At 40.8% G+C, this 23385-nt stretch overlaps 1 protein-coding gene across 4 annotated transcripts in view; it reads left to right on the top strand.

Moving 5' to 3' along the window:
• Positions 1-5730: 5730 nt before the first annotated feature.
• DOCK8 (dedicator of cytokinesis 8) overlaps positions 5731-23385 on the top strand; it is a 94082-nt gene continuing 76427 nt past the window's right edge. For 2 of the 4 annotated variants that reach the window (XM_063320365.1, XM_063320364.1), the window contains exon 1: positions 5731-5918. In XM_063320365.1, the coding sequence (XP_063176435.1) occupies positions 5866-5918 (53 nt within the window). In that variant the 5' untranslated portion in view covers positions 5731-5865. The remainder of the gene's footprint in view (positions 5919-23385) is intronic. The other 2 variants (XM_063320366.1, XM_063320369.1) reach the window with 2 other exon arrangements.

The following is a 23385-nucleotide window of genomic DNA, read 5'->3' as shown; positions in this document are numbered from 1 at the left end:
AACATTAGAATAAAGGTATGGCTTATAGTCAGCATTTAAATACGGACATACATCATCTAGCAAGTTGCCTAATCGTGTGTAAGAAGATGGTGACAGTAAGGAAAAATTTCACCAGTGTTGTCTCTGCTTAAGTTCTGTTTTGCTGTGAAGGTAAGCAAGGAAACGTTTTTCTTCAAGAAACTCTCTGTTGAGGATCCGGCCAGTAATATTTGTATTTATGCAGACGAATTTGAACAGACAAATGGAAAAAGAAGATATGCTTTCATGTAGTCTTTTTTTTTTTTTTTTACGTCAAGTGTTTTATGAAAAAACAGAAGGCTGCAAAGTGACTAACTTCCCTTTCTCCTGTTTCACCAACACAGAAATGAAACTTAAGCCTAGGAGCGATTTTTTTTCTTTTTTTTTAAGGAAGGTTCAATATTTCATTGTGTCGTGGTTTGGCCTCAGATGGCAACAAAGAACCACGTGCCACTCGCTCGGGCCTTCCCAATACAGGAAGAATCGGAAGAAAAAGGCAAAACTCTTTGGTTGAGACAAAGGCAGTTTAACAGAACAGCAAAGGGAACAAGAAAAAACAGCAATAACACGGATAGAGGAATATACAAACACAGTTACGGAACAACCACTCACTGATCAGACCGGGATGCCCCTGCCCACTCCAAGCATTGAATTCCTGCCCCCTCCCCAGCTCAGGGTGGGCACGCCTCACATGGCATGGAATACCTGTGTCCTGGGGATCCTGCGGAAATTTAACCCTATCCCCACCGGAACCAGGACAATTGCCAATCTAGTTAATACAACAGCAGGAGTAATGGAAAATTCCACTTATTTTCCCGAGATTTAGCCTACTAAATTTCATATAGCATTTTTTGTTTAAAGCGATCTTGAATAAATCGCTTCAATTTTATTGGATACAGCTGAGATCTATGCCAGTGACAGCACTGAACTTGACAGCATGCCAGCTTCCTTTAAGGAGAGAGTGTCTGGTAGCACTGGCTACATTACACTCCTGTAGCCAGTGATGGTGCAGGATGGTGGGATATGAGCAAACATTAACAGGCATTGTGTGTTGCTGGCAGGTACTGTGATCATCACAGTTTTCATGTTGGTGTGACCCTCCAGATGTTCTTATGAAGTAATCAGATAACAGTTATTCATTACTGCAGTTATATACTGCTGGTGTATTTTGCCAAGGATGCAAACTTACGACTGTAAAAGATACTGAGAAAACTCCCATGGACTTAACTCAGTTGCTGGTTGAGCATCGAAGGTATATCCTCTACAAATAAGCAGGTGACACTCAAAGCTTCAGCGGGGCTTTGTCATCCGTGACTATCCTGGGCCACAAAGTTGTGTTTAATGATGGGCGTGGTGCTGTAATACTCTATCACGCAATAGCGTTCTTCACTGCCAGTGAAGTGACTGATAATTTACTCTTTTAAGAAAAAAGATGTTCGGAAATGTGTGTCTTAACAGAAAAAAAAAATCCCCTGGTAGGTGGCAGATAGACGTGCAGATTTTTGTGTCTTCCAGCATTTCCGCAACCTCAGCTTGCAAACTCCTTCAAAACAATAGGCAGCAGTAGCCATTCTCCCAGAAGCACGTGCCCAAGCTGTGCTGTCCTTACCACCACTCAGCTGCTCTTTGTGGCTGGGCCAGCAGCTCCTCAGCCTGCCCAGGAACAGCAGCTGACTGGCCCTGGACCCACCACCTCCAGGTCAGGTTGCAGGAGGAAGACAAAAGCATGGTGAGAACATTTGAAGCCCATGTGGAATGAGAGGGAAGTGTGGCTTTATGACTGATTCTAGGGCTGGAGTGATGCAGCAACAATTAGAACCACCATTTGGGATGCATGATGTGGAAGATGGGGATGAGGACATGGGGGATGTAAGCATGCTTTCTACTGTATCATATGCAAGACCCACCAACAGCTGCTGCCATCCAAGCAAGCTAGGTTTGGAAAAACATGGTCTGTTCTGAGTTGCATTGCTTTCTTCAGTTTTGATTTTGTGCTGCCTTCACTGGCACCTGGCTTGATATCATTTTTCTAATCTGCTGACTGGAAAGATCTTGTTCTACTTCTTGTTCTAAAGGCATGATTAGACTTCATGACCTTGAATATAGTAGATCTGTTTGTTGCAAGAATTCAAACCATGGTGTTTAACAATAAGCTGGAGCACCACTGTTAGGAATACTTAATTAGGTATGATAGTTTAAAAAAGTTGGTTTACCAACATCTCATCTGGTAGTACTCCAATGAGTTAATACCATGTAAACTTTCTTGATACAACTTCTATTTTTTTTCTTATTTTTCTTCCCAAAAAAGGCAATGGGTTGTTGGCATAATAGATGAAAAGGAATATTTGATGAGTTTTGCTCTCGTATGCTGAAGTAGGCTGCTGATAATTCAGTTCATCCAAAAAGATGAAAACTTACAATGATCTAAGTGTTTTGGATGTAACTGATGAATATACGAGCAGTTTTGTAAACCTTACTTTTGTCTGCCTCCTCAGACACTTTTTCCTGCATGTGACAAAATATTTTTGAGTAATACTTTTGTCCATGCTTACCAAGAATGTATGTAACTGCAAAATAAATAGTTGTATCATTCATAAATGGGTATATTTGTGCAGGTTGTGATGTTACCTGCATTGCTGCTAGCTCAATCTGTGTGGCCAAATTTGGCAATCAAGGAAGGTCCTACTTCATGCCACATGAGCTGTTAAGATGAAGCCTGGACTCTTTTTTTTAATAACTTCAATAAAAAAATGAGGTAGTGGCTTCTTCCTGAGTAGTTAGCAGTTCTGGAGAGACAGCTAGAAGAAGAAACATCTTCCTCTCTTAAGCAAACAAAACACAACACCCCAAACTCAATTAACCACAGACTTCAGTAAAGGAAGAACATCCAATTACTTCCATGGGACCTCCTTTTCTGTGAACAGAAAAACAGGCGTGAAACCTATCTAATACCACAACTGTTGCCTTACTGTCTCTACAACCAGACAGTGTACAGAATGCTTTTTTTTCATTGCTTACTTTTCTCCTCCTTAGCTTAAGTTGCTGGCAACAGAGGCATAGGACTTCACGGCAACTTTTGAAATTAAACAATGAAAAGGATAGTTATGGTCTTCAAAAGCAATATTTTGAGAAACAGAGAAGACCTGACTTTCTACTGTGGATGAGCAGCTCTTCTAGTGACAGATTATCTATAATGCATGGTTAAGCTACCAGAACGCAATTTCATGTCATAGCAAGGACCTACTGTACTAGTGGAGCATAACATTTTTTCCTCCGATTTCCCTTCAATTATACAGGAGATAGAATGAGTATCTTTGCATAACTGAGTATGCAAAGAGTACTTAAGAAGTATTTCTTGCCCATCCTAGGTCCTTGCAGTGACCTAACATAGAAAATTGACAAACTGGTGTTTTTTTCATGGCATTTTAAGGAGAACATGATTTATGTTAATCTATAATCTGAAATTCTGAAAAGCAAATATGAGAGAAGCTCCTCTGTCCACCAATTTCCTGTGAAAGCAAAGAGAGTAAGTACATCAGAAAGGGTAAGATGTTAAAATAAATATTTCAGCTTGATTTTGCGTGCGTAGCTTTCAAAGGTGCTGAGGCCCTCGACTCCAAGTAGAATAGGTAAGGGATGCATACCATTGGTCTAGAAAAAAAATCAAACACTGGGCGTGTCAGATTAGTCTCTCAAAAATGGATGTGACCATTTAAATTACGTGTGTCTACTAAAATTAAAAAAGGGTTACATTTTTCCTGTTTCTTTCCACAGTTGACACAATGTGATCGCACACTTTGAGTTTCTTGTAGAGCATTAAAGCATCTATTAAAACCACGGCCAGTTTGTGCAGTGAAGAGGGTTGTGAAGGCGGTGACCATCTTCAAGAGACACCTGCCAGTGCGGACAAGAAGAAAGGTGGTGGGAAGTGGTGCCTTGCCACGTCCAGAATCTCTAGCACTCCAGAGTTTTCTTGTCACCAACACACATGCCGGATCATAGCTACCTATCGGTGATTTGTAACTAAGTGATATTTAAGTCAAAATCACATGTACGTAAATGGCCTTAGCTTTATCATGGTGACGTAAAGAAAGTATGGGTGTGGTGGGTAAGTTCTGTGCAATTACCTGTCTAATTTATTCTTCCCAAAGCAAATGTTTGTTAGTTAATGCCATTATATTAATAATATATTTAAATATTTTCTTTCTGAGGTTTTCAGATTCATCTCTGAGATCTTATTCGGCTGTAGGTCCTTGTAGGTTTGTTCCCCCAAAATATACCCATATGTGTTTCCATTTTCAACACTTTTTATTTACTTCTGTGTTTTGTTAAATCTTTCACCTCTTCAGCCTTCTGCACTTCCCTAACAGCACACAGACAGTGCTCTTCAAGGACCATAGGGGTTAACATTCATATTTGAGACCACTCATACTTAGCAGTGCTCTGGAGAATGGTGAATCCTGCAGGTTAAGAGGTAATTGTTAGTAGCACAATTTTAGACCTTCACTGTTTGATAATTTTCCACTCCTTGCCTCAAATCACACTGTTTTCCTTTAGATACCCTCCAGAATGGAGAGATTTTTGACTGCTGTTCAATGGGTGAATCCTGATGCTGTTGCCACCTAGGCATGGATGTAATAACAATAGGACAACCTAAAACTAAATTGCCTCTGCTACCCCAGAATTCACCTGTAGAAACCATGTTTGGCTTCTGTTCCCCCTTTGAAATGAAGTCTGAGTTCTGCTTATCTGCAGAAGCAGTGAAATCTGCACCAAGGCTGAGAGAAAAATATCAGTCAGGAAACACCACTTTGTAAGACAACCAACCACAAGACGCTTACTAAAAATGGCCTTTTAAAACAGCTGAGCTGTAAGTGCAGGTGAAGAGAACAGCAGCAGGGCCCGCTCTGTGCCAAGCCAAGCTGGTATCTTGTGTTACTGCGTGCGAGTTTAGGGGTAAGAGAAACATATATCCTGGGGGCAAGTGTGCATTGGCAAAATATCACCCCAGGTAAAGAGCTGGCTTCTATTTCTTACACATCACGGTCTCTCCCTGCCCGAAGAGCTCCATCCCTGTGCCAGCGGGCCGAAGGAAGGATCCCAGCTGTCTCCCCTGCCCAGAGGGCGGTGGGCGCCGGTCTGCCCTACCCTCAGCAGCGCTGCCATGCCCTGCTTTGCCCTGTCCTGCCCTGTCCTGCCCTGTCCTGCCCGGCCGTGCCCGGCGGCCGCGCCTGTTCCGCCGGCGGAGGACGGGCTGGACCGGGGGCGGCGCGGGGCCCGTCTGGCGCCCAGCGGTGCCCAGCGGTGCCCGCTCCCTCCTCGCTCACCCCCCCGGGGGTGTCTGACACCCGCACCGCAGTTTCCAAAATAAAAGGGATTTGGGGGGCGGGGGGGATGCGCAAGGATTTCCGCAGCTGTATGCCTTCACGGGGACAAGGTGTCTTCCCTCCTTATTGCGCTTGCCTAAATGCCTGCCTTCCCCGCTGCTTCCCTCCTGATCCCTCCAAAATACTCGCGGGCCGTTCGGGTGTCGCCGAAGCGGGGAGGTGTAATTTCTGCCGCCCCCCGAAGTCGCCCGGGTGCGGTGCCACCGCGGCGGGCAGCCCCCCGCAGCCCCCGGGGGGTGCGAAGCCAGCTGTGCACAGGGGCAGATCCCTCCCACTCCGGCCGATTTCGGTTAGGAAGGTGAAATGCGGAAGTTGCCACCCAGAACTGTCAGAGGACCGTCGCGTTTTTAGCCCGCAGCATGCAATTAAGAAAAATAAATAAATGAAATAAAGCCGCCCTTCGTGCGCACAGCCGGCGTCGGTCCTCCTCGGCAGCCGGCACCCGCGGCTGCTCTCCCGCATGGCGACTTTACCCGCCGCAGACAGGAGGGCGTTCGCCCTGAAAATCAACAGGTAAGGGGTTTTCCTCGTACCTCGCAACTATTCCTGACCAGCCTTAGCCTGAGACCCGGCCAAGGCAGGCGACCGGGCTGTGGGAGCGGGGGCGGGACGGCTCCTCCCCGAGAGACCCTCGGGGCGGGGAGCCATCTGCGAGCTCCAGATAGCCCGGCTGGCCCTGCCGCCGCCGCCCGCCGCTGGCTAGCCTTCGGGCCGGCAACCCTCTCCCCTCGCTGGCCAGCCTTCGGGCGGGCACCCCCCCTCCGCTGCCGGGCTGCTCCCGCCGGCGGCAAGCGGCGTCCCTGGGCGCGCCCCGCCGGTCCGCTCCCGACGCCGCGGAGCTGCGTCTCCAGGGTGGGCTTCTGCAGCACAGTTTGCTGTGACAAAGTGTAGGCAGACGAAGCCGGCTACGGGTGTGTGTCCTCCGGCTGGGAGGAAACGTCCAGTCTCCCCCCCAGGAGTTTGGTCCCTTTCTGTTCTGTCCCAGCAAGCCCCGAGTCCTTGGAGGGACCACTCGCTGGCGGCGGGGGCGCAGGGTTGGGGATCCTCCTCCCCACCGCAGCAGCAAAACAACCTGGTGCCTAAATTATCGCCCCTGGGAAATAAAGTTTTTATGTAGGTCACCAATTCTGCAATGACATACATCTCCGGGATATTTTTTTTTCCTTCTCGCCCTTTCATCTATGAAAAGAAAAAAAAATCCTCCTGATTTAAAATAAGTCTATCTCCCCGCTTCCCTCCCTAAACCAAATAAATTAGACTTCAGCTGTTGGAACACCAAACTCTTCTGACTGAGCTTGCTGCCTGCTAGAGTTTGGTGTCTTTTCCCAGGGAAGTGCTGACTCTCAGCTGGTCTGTGCTGTGGTGGCAGTATGAGCCCAAGACACTTACTTTCATATTGTTGGGTAAAAGGAAAACACAGGCCTCCTTTTCAAGACTCTTGTCATCTGAGGCAAAAACTGTGTTTCCAGGGTGTTGATGTAAGTACAAGGTAACTGAGTTTGCTGACACATGAAAGAACAAATAACATAATGGTAATATAAACTGAGGATAGGTCTCTGTGCCAGAGAGAAAAGTATGCAGAGAAACTCCACCTCCTCAGCAATTTGTTGGAAGGCATGGGGCTTGCAGTCGCAGAGGATAAAATTAGCTCCACTGCGATGTGCCTTTCCCATGGCAGAATACGCATCCGTGTACCTTTCCATATCCTTTGGGAATTCATTTTAAATTTATGGTGGAATATTCACAAGAGTGAGACATCATATTGAGAAGCCATCAGAAGAGGAGTTCACTACAGGATCCTGCCTCGATTCCCGATCATGTGGAGACTCGCTTGAATAAAGACTGTAACTGGCTGATATTTAGAGGGTTAGGATTATTTTCTTTCTTCCTATTTTTAGGGTCAGCTTTCAGGCAGCTTTTCCCAGCAGTGGTGATGGTCACTGTTCATCTGTATGACTAAACCCTGGCAAAGTAGTGGAATCATAACAATATATCTGTCTTCATTTCACAAACACTCACAAAAGTTTTGCTAGTCAGAGCTGTTGTGAAATTAAACCATTATAATATTTTTTATTTCTTTTTCTTTTGATTCAATAGTGAAACACTCAGTATTTTTTGTAGCAAATGTTCAAATACGTTATTCATCATGTTCTGAATATGATTCCATTTTAACAATCTGAATGTTTATTTTGTAAGTAAGAATATTTGCTTTTACACAGTATGGTAGATTACATACATTTGCTAACATCATGTTTCCTGTTCATCAAAAGGTTCAGGTCATTTTTACATGACTCAGTTTGTTCTACTGAAATAGAGTGATATATCTTCACAGAAGTGCTTTCAATGTAGTGTTCTGTGTTTTTTGAAAGGAATTGTCAAAGTAAGAGGAATAATAGGTCAGTCTGTTAGCTTTCTTGCCTGTACACAAAAGGTTAATTTACAGCTATAAAATTTTGTTCCTTTTTCTTCAGAGTTCCTGAGTTTACTTCTTCAAAATGCAATTCAGTGAAAGCTGGACGTTGCTGGCAAGGCATCATTTACAGGAGTTACTACATTGCCTGCATAATTATCTCCATTCACTACAAATTTGCATGCAAGCTCGTCTCTTTCTCACTCTCTCCTGCCAGTGACTTGTCTAAGCTATATAGTGGTTTTATGAATACCAGCAGAATTTTAGGCTGTGTACTGATTCCTCTTAATGACAAATCCACCACCTCCCTGGCAGCTATGTAAGGTGTACCCCGGTGTGTTCGGTGACGCATGATAGATATCTGACTCCTTATGAACTATGCTAAACACCATTCTGTAAAAAATTAGCAATGACGTGACCTAAAATGTTGTGTTGGTGGTCTTGTCATGATTTAAATTTAGTGTCAGTTATCGATCATGAGCACTGGAGCTGCAGATGCTTCATGAGCAGCTGTTACACAACAATCACATTTGTTTAAAACAAGGTCAAACTTTAAAATCAGACCTTCAAATGCCTTCAAACTCGAAAGTGGCGTATGCAACCTGCCCACATAAGCATGTCTTCCTATCATTTTGTTTTTCCTTCCACCCATCTGGTGTCTGTTGCCCCAACCTGTTGCTTCCTGCCTTTTTTAATCCTGCAAAGACTTGCACATATGTTTTTAATGCATGCATGTGAGTTGTTCTTTCTGTTTTGATGGGATAACTTTTATGTATAATGATGTTCATCTCATACGTAGAGGTGAAGGAGCAAGGCTTTACTGTCCCTCATCTCAGGCAGCATTCCTACTACTTACCTGCATATTACCCAGAGCTAAGTTGCTGAAAACTGAGCAGGACCTCAGAAAACATTCTCCTCAAATAACACTTTATTTTTGTTATGTGAGAAATTAAATTCCTGTCCAACTTCATACGTTCTTTGAAATGAAGCCTAAACTATCACTTAAAAGTAAGTTGTAACTGGCTTTCCAAATGGCCTCCTGTATTGGACAAAGGAATGGGAAGAAACCTCTCATTAATGTGCAAAACTAAGAGACGTTTATGTCACTCTCCTAGAGTGTTAAGTGTCTGTGGTGGTTGGAAGCCAGCATGGGACATGAAAAAGCAGATCATTCTTGTTGAGTCGAGCCCTGGATAGTAATTAGAAGGTATCTGGATCGCGTGTCGTAAATGTATCTACTTTCCAATCACAGTATTTATACCCAGAAACCAAGAAAGTTGAAAAATAATTTTGTAAACTGATGAGAAAAAACAGCTTATCATTGCTGAAAGTGTGGGCTCTAACATGTACCAGCTGAGCAGTGTACATTCGAGAGACCACAAAAGCTGAATTTTAATCAGTTTGCCTCAGCAGTGTGTTAGGATAAACACAGCATTCATAGAAGAGATTTTCTATTTTTATTACTTTCATTTAGCCAGTGTAGTTTACTATTTTATCTTCCAGGTAGATCTTTCAGTAGTAGTTATTTGGTTTGACTTCAAGTGAAGAAAATGGTGTTTTGGCACCAACGTGGGGCCCTGGCCACCAGTGCTATCCATTCAAAACTTTTCAACACATAAATTACAAAACAGAGAACTATCAAGAGCAGCAATACAGCTCTCTAACACATCACTTAACTTCCAGTTATGTGATTCATGCAGTTAAAAACCCTCCCAATAGACATACTCCTCAGCTGCCTCTACAGATAATCAATGTCTGCATTTTACAAGTGTTATAAAACAAAATTTTAGCATTTACTTGTATCATTTCATTTCCTTGTCCCTGAAATTGTCCAGTTGCCAAATAAAATTTTCTTTTCCTGTTCTGGTTTTAAGACATTACTTAAGGATGAGTTTACACACATAGATTTATATGAAAAAAAACAACAAACCAAACAGCCCACACTACCAATATTAAAGCAAACTTTTAGCTAAAGATTTGAAATTTTAAAAAACCTGTGATAAAAGTCAAACTCCTACCTAATTATCAAATTGTACTGTGGATTCTACTTTACATTAATGATGCCAATACATTTAAATTATTTCTACCTGAAATGAAAAGGTCGACTTAAATCTTATATGGTACAAAGTCTCAGTTCTGAAGACTCACAAGAGGTTACCCTAAAAAGCACAGGCTGTTGCAGAGGGGTCAGGTACAGTGCAAAATGGTTTTCTGCCTGGTGCAGACCAGGCCATTTCCTATGTACTCTGATAGCAGGTTTCTGTTCAGTGCTACCCCTTTATGGGGCTGAGGCCAGCATTTTTTGATTGAATTTCAATAAAACCCTTGTTATTTGGATATGATAAAATGCTAATTACTTAAAAGGATTGTCCACACTCCATTGTATAGGCCAAGCTATTTCTTTCAATTAATTTTTCTTTTTAAACTTCAATAAGCTGCAGGGAGAACCTCAGACCTTTGTACATACAATAGATTTATGCAGTAAGTATAAAGTTCTAGTGCATTTTTAAAAAGATGTGGCAAATTCTCAGTTTTTTATATAAAGTAATACATTATAAACCTTAATAAAGTTACCAGTCTGCTAATAGCAAAGGCATTTTCCATGTGTTTGCTGCATACCTAAAACGTATATTCATACTTTATCAACTTTTAAAAGCTGCTTGTAGATATGTCCTTCTTATCAAGTATGACCGTTGAGCCATAGCCTTATGATATGTAATGTCAGGACAGTGGCATTATCAAAAATTCTGTTTTCGTTTTCACTGAGTCAACATAACTCAAGAAAGGGAGTCACAAAGGGGAGCACACTTGACGAAAGGGTTGAATGCTGCTTTACTCTAATCTTTCTAAGTGAGGGTAACTCAAGCTAATAAGCCTTTGCAGACTTATATTCAAGACAGTTTTTTCAAATGATCAAATAATAACCCATTTGAATTAATCTAAAATCTATACCATAAATATATGTGTGCACTGTGGCTTTTAAGAGGGGTTAATAAAGTCCAATTTGTAATTGCTATGGCAAAAGACTACCTCTTACATACTACATGTGTGAAATAGTAGTGATTTTATATTTGGTACAGAGAATATTAAACACTAATAACAGATTAAAGATGAAAAAGTAGGATGTATTTAGGTTTCATATGTTATGTGTAACAATATGTTAGTCACAATTTATAGTAAATGGCCAGTTTTCTTAGATTTACATAAAAAAATAAATGAGAAGCTGTTTTTTTAATCCTTCAGAGAAAATTACTTGGAGTTGCAGGCACAGGGAGTATAAAGACCAGGTTTGCATCTTGGAACCATAGAAAGGCTTGGATTGTAAGGGACCTTCAAAAATCACATAGTCCAACCCCCCTCCCATAGGCAGGGACGTCCTTAACTAGACCAGGCTGCTCAAAGCCTCATCCAACCCGACCTTGAACATTTCCAGGGATGGGGCATCCACAACTTCTCTGGGCAAATTGTGCCTGTGTTTTACCACCCTCACAGTACAGAATTTCTTCCTAATATCTAATATAAATCTACCTTCTTTCAGTTTAAAACCATTAGCCTTTGTCCTACTGCTACAGGTCCTACTAAAAAGTCTCTCTCCATCTTTGTTATAATCCCCCATTAAGTATTGAAAGGCCACAGTAAGGTCTCTGTGGAGCCTTCTCTTCTCCAGGCTGAACAGCTCCCACTCTCTCAGCCTTTCCTCGTAGGAGAGGTGCTCCAGCCCTCTGATTATTTTTGTGGCCCTCTTCCAGACCTGCTCTAACAGCTCCATGTCTTTCTTGTACTGGGGGACACAGAGCTGGATACAGCACTCCAGGTGGGGTCTCACCAGAGCGAAGTAGAGGGTCAGAATCACCTCTCTCAGCCTGCTGGCCACGCTTCTTTTGATGCAGCCCCAGAGACGGTTGGCTTTCTGGGCTGCAAGCGCACATTGTCTGCTCATGTCCAATTTTTCATCCACCAGTACCCCCAAGTCCTTCTCATCAGGACTGCTCTTAATCCATTCATCCCCCATCTGTACTGATCTTGGGGGTTGCCCTAATCCAGGTGCAAGACTTTGCACTTGGCCTTGTTCAACTTCATGAGGTTCACACAAGTCCATCTCTTAAGCCTGTCAGGGTCCCTCTGGATGGCGTCCCTTCCCTCAAGCAAATCAGCCGTACCACTCAGCTTGATGTTGTCTGCAAACTAGCTGAGGGTTCACTCAATCCTACTACCTGTCATTAATGAAGATATTAAATAGTATTGGTCCCTGTACTTACCCTTGAGGAACACCACTCATTACTCATTTTCATTTAGATATTGGGCCGTTCACTGTAACTCTTCAGATGTGGCCATCCAGACAGTTCCTTATCCAACTATACAGTCCATCCATTAAATCCATGTCTCTCTAATTTAGAGGTAAGAAAGTTGTGGGGGGCCGTACAGAAGTCAAGGTAGATGACATCAGTTGCTTTTCCTTTGTCCACTGATGTAGTCACTTCATTGTAGAAGGCCACTAGATTAGTCAGGTACGATTTGCCCTAGATGAAGCCATGTTGGCTGTCTTTAATCACCTCCCTGTATCCTTATGCTTCAGCATATAACATATAAAGATAAAAGACATGGACACAGAACCCAGGCATGTCTCACCAGCACTGAGCAGAAGGGAAGGATCACCTCCTTCAACCTGCTGCCTACTGCACCCCAGGATAACACTAGCCTTCTTTACCACCAGGGCACATTGCAGGCTCATGTTCCACTTGGTTGAAACCATGGTCTCCTAGAATCTGCATGGTCATGGTCTTCTAGGACCTCCGGGTACTTTTCTGCAAAGCTGCTTTCCAACAAGGGCCCAGCATGTATTGGTGAGTGGGGATGTTCCAGGTGCAGGACTTTGCGCTTCTCCCTGTTGAACTTCATGAGGTTCCTGTCAGCCCATTTTCTCCAGCCTGTCAAGGTCCCTCTGAAGGGCAGCACAGCCTCTTGTGCATCAGCCACTCCTCCCAGTTCTGTGTCATTAGTAATCTTGCTGAGGTCACACTCTGCTCCAAAATCCAGACAATTAAGAAGATGTTAAACAGGATTAGACCCATTATTGGCCCCTGGGGTATACTGCTAGTTAATGGCCTCCAATTAGACTTCATGCCACTGATCACCACGCTCTGGGCCTGCCTGTTCAGTCTGTTTTCGGTCCACCTCATTGTCTGCTCATCCAGACTGCTGGCTTGTACTTCACCAGTTTAAGACGCAAGTTTCCTTTAAACATAGGAAGAACCTAATCTCTTTCTTCTCAGGAAGAGTCATTCCGTCTTCCTGACTCACTGCAAGCTGACTTCTCTTTGCTTTTTATGGCGTCATTGCCTTAGTGTCTTTCTGGATTTGTATTCAGCACAAGGAATAGATTGTACATGGCTCTAAAACAGGTGCAGAGAGGGGAGAGGAGACAGGAAGCTCTACTTGATATGCTACTCATAAAGTCCAGTCCCCACTGCAGCCTCTGCACATAGATGCTTTACCTCCCTCCCACCACTGTTTGGATTCAAGGCAATCTGAGTGAGTAGAAAAGATAAGGAGTTGAGACCAGGGTTTCATTCACGTTGTTACCAGTCATGATTGCTCACTGCATGTGAAGGACTAAAGAGCCATCAAATGCCCCAGATGGCTGTTTCTTTAGGTATAATAACCTCTCTCTCTTTTTTGGGGACATTTTTACAGGTACTCCTCCACGGCAAGGGAGAGATGTAACCTGCAGGAATAACGACCTTCTAGATCTACCACAGCCAAGAATATTAAAGCAGGCTAGGGATGGATCCTATCTATTGTAAATAGTTCTAAAGATAATAAAGGGAACTTCCTAGTGCCTGTGAGGTTATCTTTTCATCAGCCCTAAAGATAACTCATTTGCCTTTGCTAGGGTGTTTCCAGTGAGCAATCAAATTAGATTAAATCTATACCAGTGCAGTGCTTCTAAACATGTTTTACAACTATGCTTGAGTAAATGACAAATTTAAGTGGTATACGGTTTGACTGGTCACAATGTACAATTCAAACCAATATCAGCTGGTTTGCACCTCACATTCTGGCGTTGATAATTGTTGCATTTAAGCCCAACTATATCAAAGCCTGTCTGCATCCACACAGCCTGTTGAATTGTACCTGGGAGTAAGCATATGAGCTAGAACATAGCTGGAGGCCATAAGAGAGACAACTGCATGAAAGGAGTAATATTTGCAGTAATATTTGTTATGGACTAGGCTTAGATTGCAAACGGTCATGTTTTATACAAGCACAAAATTAATAGAAAGAAAAGCAAAAAATGCACAAAGTCATGTTTGTGCAAAACTGTGTGTCCGTCCTTAAGATGTTCCTAATTCTGATGGGGAACTGTGGGAACATTGCTTCCTCCTCTAACAGAGGTGGATTGTAAATCATTTACAGGAATAAGTTGAGGAAGAAAGTAGTATTATGTATCAAGATTGTGCCATAGGTTATTAATTCATAGTGCTAATATAAATCCCTGTAAGTATCTGGTCGTTTTTCAAAGATGAGATTATTCAGGATGTTCTTACTAGATTTGACATCCTATTGTCCATCACAAAGACTAAATGCACAGACCTTTCCTCTGGTATGCTGTGCAAAAGATTACAACATTTCCTGCCTGAAATACATCTAACTTTTAGGAAGTAGACAAGAAAGAGTAAGAAAGTGCCCTCTCACTACTTTTAAGAGGATACAAACGCCTTGATTAATCACAGTGATTTACTTTTGGTTTGTATTATTTACCCTGAATTTTATTATTACCTTTTCTGGAGTTGTCTGTCTGCTATACCATCAAGGTGGTTGATAGCAAACGCATCCAGTCAAACCTCTCTCTGAAAAATTACAAGTGCAGGAAAGACAGGCTCCAAGTGTACACGACAAGTGTACTCTTTATCACCAAGCAGGCTGCTTTAGAAACGAAGCCTTTAGAGAACAGTTGGACACGTAAGGAGAATACTGTTGTTGTCATTGAGACAGATGTTATTGACAGCTGTTGTTAGCAGGAAGATAATCTTTTCATCTGACTGCTTACTCAAATTGTGTTAAAAATATTTTTATATTTTCTATTACAGTTGACTGGTATTATGCTGTACTTATATATCTGTGCCATCACTGGAATCAGACATAATAATCCCTGATCAATGAATAGAATACTGAGTTTTTTGCCTTGTCTCTGGAAGATAGCTGGTGAGCCAGAAATGGACTTTAGGGTCTGAGCAGAGAAGTTGCTTTTTAAAATGATTTTTTAAGATCTCGTGTCCCTCTTAGGCTCCAGACATCTACATGCATTGTGAAGTCTAGGCTGTAATTTATGGTGAAGTTCTTTTTTTTATACTACAGGAAATCCTAAGCTTACCCAAGATAAATGAACTTGCAAATGAGAAACATCTTTATGTCCACCATGTCCCGCATATGAACATTCCTTATTTATCTTTCCAAACAGTTTTCATTTTCGGACATGAAGTGAAAACCAGAAAAGAGGACATATTTAATGTTCTGTTTTATATTCTCTACTGCTTTTACCTTTTATAGTCATTAAAAACTACAGTTCATAAGCATAGTTCAGTACATTTGTCCTTTTTTCTGTTCTGACTTGATTTTTTTTTTAAATGTGATTTGAAAAACACACACCAGACTACACTGTAGTTTTTAGCATAAGGAAAAAGGATAGCTTGTGAAAAGTGCTTACCTGATAGCATACACTGAATACATGCCATCATGAATGCAGCTACAGAAAAATAGGTCCAAGCCTGGATCAGCTTTTGGACCAAGTTCATATAAAAAGTCCACAATATTTTTCCTTGCGACCTGTGTAGAATAATACTTGCACATGGTGAATCACACGGTTTCCTGAGCTTCAGTAATAATGACCTGGAGACTTTTATGAGGGAGTCAGCACACCTGGACTCAGTATTAGTATTTTTCCCTAAAGTCAGGCAAACTGGATTAGGTAAGAGTATATTTTATTTCAGTTGTCATACGAGTTGAGCTTTACAATCATTATAATAACAAAACCTCATGTTTAGAATGTTGTTAGACCAAAACATGACCTTTTCCCAAGCTTGAAATTTCCAGATGAATTGTGAAGTGAAATTCTGTTTGTAACTTATGATGTCAAACGTGTTGCATCATCCAAATGATTTTGCGAGGGTACGTAATATTATTTCTATGGAATTTGTAACTGTAGTGATAGCCAGCAGATACAAAAATACATTCTTTTTAACAACATAGTTGTCAGCATATGCCAAATTCTGTGGACATTCTTATTTTTAAGTGTGAGTGGGAGATCCAGCTTTCAAGTGTATCTTAGGTACTGCTCTGGCTCCGACTGAAGTCGAATCAAAAATCCCTGTTCTAAAAATGGCAGTACCTCTTCATGTACTTGAAATTGGGCCATTTTTTTTTCAGGTATACTACCCTAGTAGAAGATCCTATTTTTTCTCGTTAAACTTACATCTCTAAAGAAAAAAATGTTGTTCTAAGAAGTAACTGGAAAAAAACAGCTCATGGCTTTTCTGCCACAGAAAGGTCACACCAAAGCTCCACAAATCTGTGTTCTTAGGAAACGAGGGGCCAAAATATTAACACATTATTTTTCCAGTTCTGTGGCATTTGCATTATGTCCTCCTCCAGCTTTTGAAGTAGTGACAGTATTAAAGACTCATCTGTGAATATATTGTGAATTTCTTTGAAGTTGTCAGTCATGAAAGGGACAAAATAGACATTTTTTTCCTTCTTGATAAAAATGCCAGCTGTGACCTTGATAAAAATAAAAACAACCCTGTAGGAGCAAAAGGAAAAAACGCCCTAGAATAATGTTTACATGGTCTTTATTATTATTATTAATGTCTGACTTTTTTCACTTATTATTAATAAGTGTTTATTAGGAAGAAAGTAAAAATAAAGCACATAAACTGTTAAACTTCTTACAAGTTTTACAAAATTATCAGCATTATGGTAGCATTTTCTCAGTGAAGTCCTTGAGAAGCTCAGGTAATATGTGTGAGCTGGAAAAGAAACCCTTGTGTTTATTTCATATTCACCCTATTTTGAATTGGTAAGATAGTGCAAACAAAACAAAAATCTAAATGCAAAAACTGATATCCTTCAGTTGCATTTCAAGTCACAGTGTAAAAGGAAGATGGCATGTATGATCACTAGTGCTTTTAAAATTGCCCTTATCATTGTTGTAGATGATCTAAAGTTTTGGAAGTCATTTAAATGGTTTAGCAAGGAACAAGCCAAAAAAAAAAAAAAAAAAAGGAGAGGTAGGCCCTAAATACAAAGTTTTGCCCTGAATATAGACCCCTAGAGCCTTCTGGAGAGACCAGGGGCATGTTTGGTAAAAATCTTTTCTTAACCATCTCAGTTGAAATGAACATTTAATGAGGCACCAATGTGAGCTTTAGTACTACAAGCAGAGAGTGCGTTGGACCAACCACAAACAATTATCCTTAGAGAAATTGCGATTAAACCCTTCAGAGTGGAAGATTTGTGTATATAAATAATAATTTGTGCATGCTGATAGATTTTAAGCTAATGGGGACAACAAAAGAATTCTGTTGTTTTCACAGAAGTTTATGTTCTGTTAACAACATCAATTAGCGCTGTGTGAAATATTCTTTAGGAACTTTGTATTGCATATATAAACTATCACGATCAGCTTAAGTCTATAATAGGATGACAGATAAGATTGATTTACACTCTTTGCTTTCCAGGAGGTACCACTAAACTATCATATGAAACATTACACCTGAAACTACTTTTCATTGCAAGAGCCAGACAGTCAACAATGCATGCACAATGTTTTCTCAAATGCTATATCATAGCTTTTGCATATTATGCATAGAGCACAGTGATTAAAAATCACATAAAAGCATGGTTGATCAGGATGAAATCCTAGGTCTTCAGGTTTTTTTATATGGCAAGAAAGTATGGTTGTCCTTTTCCTCCACTGTCAGGGTCAGAAAATTAATTTTTTTGTGTGCTTATATCTCTTCCTGAGGCAGAAACAGCAAAAGTGAGTGGCAGTGAAGAATCTTCACTGAATGAATGGTGTACATGACCTGGGACAAAAATAAAAAAAGACCTCTTGCCTGTTTTACCATGTAACAAGCTGCCAGCATAATGAAGTCGATGATTACCCCTCCCAGACTTCGTTTGTTTCTGCATCATCTCCTTTGAGAAGATTGCGGTTGAATTTCAACTGTCTCAAATAGCATCTTTATTGCCTTAGCTGATATAGACTCTTAATGTGGTAGACCCCAAAGCAGGGGTGTGCCAGAAGGTGTATAGCCTACCTGAGCCATCAAGGAAACAGCAGCTAGTTCAGATCGACCACTGCTGTAAACAGTGACTAACAAAGCAGAGCTCTGGTGCCTTAAGGACTAATTAGAAACTTAGAAGAAAAACAGGCAGTTCCACTGGCAGTAAGAAAAGGACTTCTAAGCAAGATTCTCATATTTGCTAGTTAAAGATCTGGATTGTTGCCCAAAACTTTGTGTATGTTTGTGTGTGGGAGTGGAGGAGAAGGGTAGGTAATTGTTACATTTCTCTCTTCCCGAGGTTTTTGTTGCTTTAGTTGTAACTAGAAAAGTTTCATGTTAGGCTCAGAAAAAGAACAAAAGCTAGTTGAGAATTTTCTACGTCAGTGTGAGATGAAAGGAATACTCCTCAGGGCAGCCAAGACTGAATATTTTGAGTTAAGCAAAAGTTTTCACAATTTTACTTATTATTATTCCATCTCTGTACATTTAAATGTGAATGTTTCTCTGTCTTTGGGGATACTTCTTATAGTCTCTTTTTCTTTCATTTTTTCATCTTTCCTTGCTGTCTAATTGTGTACGCAGCTCTCGCAGAAGACAACTCACTGTTCCTCAGAGTCAGCTGGAAGGGATAGGAAGGGTGGTAAGGATTACTCTTCCTGCCTCCCTCTAGTAGGTAACTTCTAATATCAGGTAATTTTGGATAAGTTGATCAAGTAGGTGCGTGAAGTATACTTTTAAAATCAGTTTTTTTGTTATGAAGTTTCAGAGTTCCAGTTAATAGATGATCTTTAAAGCTGTTCTCTTTCTGTTTTCTTTTATTTCTAAATTACTGTTCTGTGTTTAAGTTTTCACATTGTCTACACACTAGCAGAATAGTCATTGTGCCTGCTTTTAAACTATATATTTCAAAGAACTATATTGTTGAGCAGAATTTACAGTGAAACTACAGGACCAGCCTTATTGTTATGAGGCTAAATGAATAAAATTATTCATATAATTTTAATTGTTGAACCCAGCAGCATTCAGCCACCGATCAAGCATATGTTACAGAGAGAAAATAAATGTCTACCTTTCCTGGTACCACGTCTAGGCCCAACTAATAACGCAAATCTCCAAGTTCCCAATCCTGCAATAAGCTCTGCCCTGAGAAACATCTCAGAATTTTACCTACAAGTTAAATTTAATTTTAAGAACCTCCAGGTGTAGTCTGTCTCTTCGACTACACTGTTGTTTTAATATATTATGCAAACTGTACACTTTGCATTGGAGAGTATTTGTGAAACACAGACTACGTCTCAACTTCTGCTAGCTATTTAGGAGAATTGCTGGAGGATTGAATCTACCAGTGGGACAGACACTGGTGAAATTCTGACTGAGCAGCACCAGGTTTTTGGTTGGTTGTTTTTTTGGGATTTTTTTGCTACTCTCCATTCACATCTGCCTGACTCAGGAAGTCTGGTGAGTTCCAGTTTTTTCAAGATTTGCACCAGAGGAGTACAGTGTTGTCATTCAGGTAGGGCCAAGGCAACACAGAGTGAGCAATGAATTGCAATTGACATTATTTTGCTCCCGCACCATGGAGCAGCCACGGATCTAAAAAATTCAGAAAAACTTTAGGCTGACATCATCTCCCATCTCTCCCCAGGTTTACACTATCTTGCAACATGCCATGTGAACGCTGACTGACTGTGAATTAGCAGTGACTTTTGTGGAACCCCCCCCCCCAAATCTACACCTTTTTCTTTTCAGACAGTGTTTCCTTTCTATCTTAAACAAAGGGACAGCTGCCAACATGAGAGGTCTGATGGGTCCCATTTCTGGTCTCTGAAAGGCTTGCAGTTGCCCAGACACTGTTCTCTAGGTAGTTCAGAGACATGATCTACATTGACAGTGTGCTTTTGTCACTGTGGCATCACCAGATGGCCAGTTCCAGTGCCCTGCTGCTGTTGCAGTGGGAACATTTTTCCTAATAGCTTGTTAAATCTTTCTTGCTTTTATTTAAGTAGATTACTTCTTCTTCCCTTTATGGACATGAATTGCTCACTGTTTTCTTTACAGATTGCTTGCTACCTTTTACATAGTCAAGGACAACTGCTGTCCCCTCTCTGTCATCTCTTTTGTAACACATCCATTTTTTTCAATCTTTCCTCATGGGTCACCCTTCCCAAAATTTTTAGCATTCTGACTGCTCTCTTTTGAAGCCCTTTAAATTTGATTGCATCTCACTCTGTGGTGTTCTAAGTGTGTACATCAGCCTAAGCAGAGTCTCATTGGCTTAAATAGAAATAACTTCTCTTTTTTCTCACTTATGATACTTTATTAGTAAGTGTCGCAGTATACTCTCTCAGAGCCTCTTCTCTGGTATGGCTATTTCTTTACACAGTTCATTTCCCTTTTTTTATTTCTGCCTTTGATTTATTTTTTTTTCTTCCTAAGCTTAGTGGTTTACATTTATTTTTACTGAATCTAACTGTGCTGATTTCAAGACTGTTTCTAGAATACAAGATCATTGAGTGCTAGCTCTGCCTTTCAGAGCATTCACAACTCCTTCCAGTCTGATGTGATCCACATGTTTTATTACTATGTTACCTGTACCATCATCAGTGTAAGATAACATATGGACTGGAACTGGACTGAGGAAAAATTAACCTGCTTCTCACAGTGGTACATTGTTCAAAATCTCTTCGCAATCTTCTTTTGTACTATTGGTGACTACACCTTGAATAAGTTTTTTTAACCAGTTTTGGAACCAGCTGCGATGATTCCATCTAGCCATTCTCTCTTTACTTTCAAGAGCCTTACTAGAACAAGTTAAACTACCACAGAAAAGTATTAGATTGGTTTTACATGACTGCCCTTTGATAAATCTATATTGGCTCTTCATCACTACCTAATAATTGCCAATGATTTATCAGTAATTGCCAAACTTTTTGGACCATAGCTTACTACACTCCACAGTTTCTAGTTGCCCACCATACACTTCAGCATCAGACCATTAATAAACAGGCATTACAAAGGTGACGTACATTTTAATGTTAAGTATGATTTCACGGGCCTCTTATTTCAACTGGAGACCACAGTTTGGGACCTGATGTTCCTGCTACATATAACTTGATTATCCGGTAAGTTGCTCTACTACGTTTTTGAGTGTCAGAGAGAAAATGACTGTTCCATGATTATTTCGAGTCCTCCTTTCTAGGGATATAGTTGCCTTTTTTGCTCATACTTTTCAGTGACTGCTTTGCATTCATCCGTTATCACTTGCCTTCTTTTTAGCACACAAGGGTGCTAAGGGTGCTTGCTGCTAAAGGTGACTGTAAAGCTTTCCTCGGAATCAGACAGGGCTGCTGTACAGGCAGGGAGGCTAAAAGTATGGCCATGGTATAGACGGGCTGCAGCGTCCAATAAAAGCTGGGACACCAAATGCATTAATTTAACATGGACCACCATTTTCCTGCAGGTACGCAGGCAGTGTGTGAGGTAGCTGTTTGATTAGAAAACAGGCATCTCAGAGACCACAGCTGTTCTGGCATCATCAAAGACCAGTCTAGAAGGACCTCTGTTTCCACCTTGGTTCCCAGGTTGTCAAAACTTTCCATGCTGATCTCTGACTGTAACACCCACCTTTTCTCCGTGTTGGGGTAGATAGCTTGTGCTTTTAGTTTAGCATTTTTTAGCAGCTGTGTCTTTCCTTTACCTATTCCTAATAGATCCTAACAATCATTTCTGAGTTAGTTCAAACCAACTTTGCTGTCTTCTGTTATTCTTACTGTTTTTCATCTCCCTTTCTTCCTTTAGTGATAAGAAAACATGAAAACAATCAATTGAACTACTCAAACTATTTTGAATTCACCTTTAGAGATTACAGGATTCTTCTTCCATTAGACTGATTTATTTTGCATGTTCTTTCTTAGACCGTTGGGGAAACTCTGGAACTAATGTCGGCGCTCTTGAGAAACGTATTTCCTCTCAGTTAGCTGGGCTTGCAGAGGCTTTTACCAGACAGCAAATGTATCCCTTCATCCACATGCATGCTTCCTCTTTTGTAGAAGAAAATTTGTACCATTTCCTCTTCAAAGAGTCTGATGACCCCATATCTGGTGTAATTCAGAGACGTGTTTATATCATTGTTTACAGCACCAAATTTTGCAGTACACTGTAACACATTTTTTTTACATACATTAAGCCAACATCCGCTGCTACATCTATTATTTACTTTAGGAACAAATACTTCTGCACAGGGTAGAAATGTAACTCAGTTTGAAGGAAACTAATATTTCTGAATAATTTTAATTTTGTGTTATACTTGCTACATACATTCATGATCAGAGATTATTTGCAGTGGGAAGACAAATAACAATAACCTTGATATACAGGCAGCTTTTATTTTTAAAATAGGTCAAAAATAATCTAAGGAATGCACAGACTACCTCACTCCCCTTATGTGGCTTCTTGCTTATATAATTATTGCATAACCTTTAAAAAAATCCCATTTCATCTTGTCTGATTTTTAGAATACTGTTGATAAATAGGAATTTCTCTTCCAAATGGATTCTTTTCCTCCTCTATAACTCTGGCTTTGCTTTGCAATTGCTGCCTCTTTCAGATTGGGGCAATGTCCCACTCACACCTGGCATGGCCTTTTAACCTACAATTACTCTTATTTATGCGTCTTTTATATTAGAAATCAGGCCAAATACCTCTAACACCTTTAATACCTTCTGTGAGATGCCTGTTTCTTAATATGAGCAGAACTCCATTGAGCGGATTTTAGGTTTTGTCATGCTTGTTAAGAAAAGTAGTATTAAGAGATTGTGTCACAGAATAGGTATAGTAGTCATAGAAATTAAGACGCCACAGAGGAGAGCAGGTGCAGACTGAACAGGCGAACTGTCCTGTGGCATCTGGTAATGCTAAGATGCCTATTAAAGCTTACTGGAGTTGGAAGAGAATCTCATATGGAAGGGAAAGTCTTCTTACCTCCGTATTTTCCTGCCTCCCGGTTGGCTGTCCTAGTGGGCTGCAGGATTGTTTTTTTTTAACTTGGAATTTGCTTAAGAGCATCTTGTTCTTTTAAAAGTCTTGTCCTTAACATTTGTGGTGAAATATATTGTAGATGTTTTGTTACCATTTCATGGTTGACTATTTCTAAATCATATTAATTGGTTTGTCTCCATGAAAAACGACCAAGCAACTCTGATTAGTGAATTTTCAGATTGGGACATACAACTGTACTATCACTCTGGGATTTCTGAAGAATTCAGTACTGTCCTCTTTCTTCTAC

The sequence above is a fragment of the Chroicocephalus ridibundus genome, chromosome Z (genome assembly GCF_963924245.1).
Source record: "Chroicocephalus ridibundus chromosome Z, bChrRid1.1, whole genome shotgun sequence".
NCBI classification, from domain to species: Eukaryota; Metazoa; Chordata; class Aves; order Charadriiformes; family Laridae; genus Chroicocephalus; species Chroicocephalus ridibundus.
Note: the sequence above shows the minus strand (reverse complement) of the source record. Positions and strands in the feature narration are given on the sequence as shown.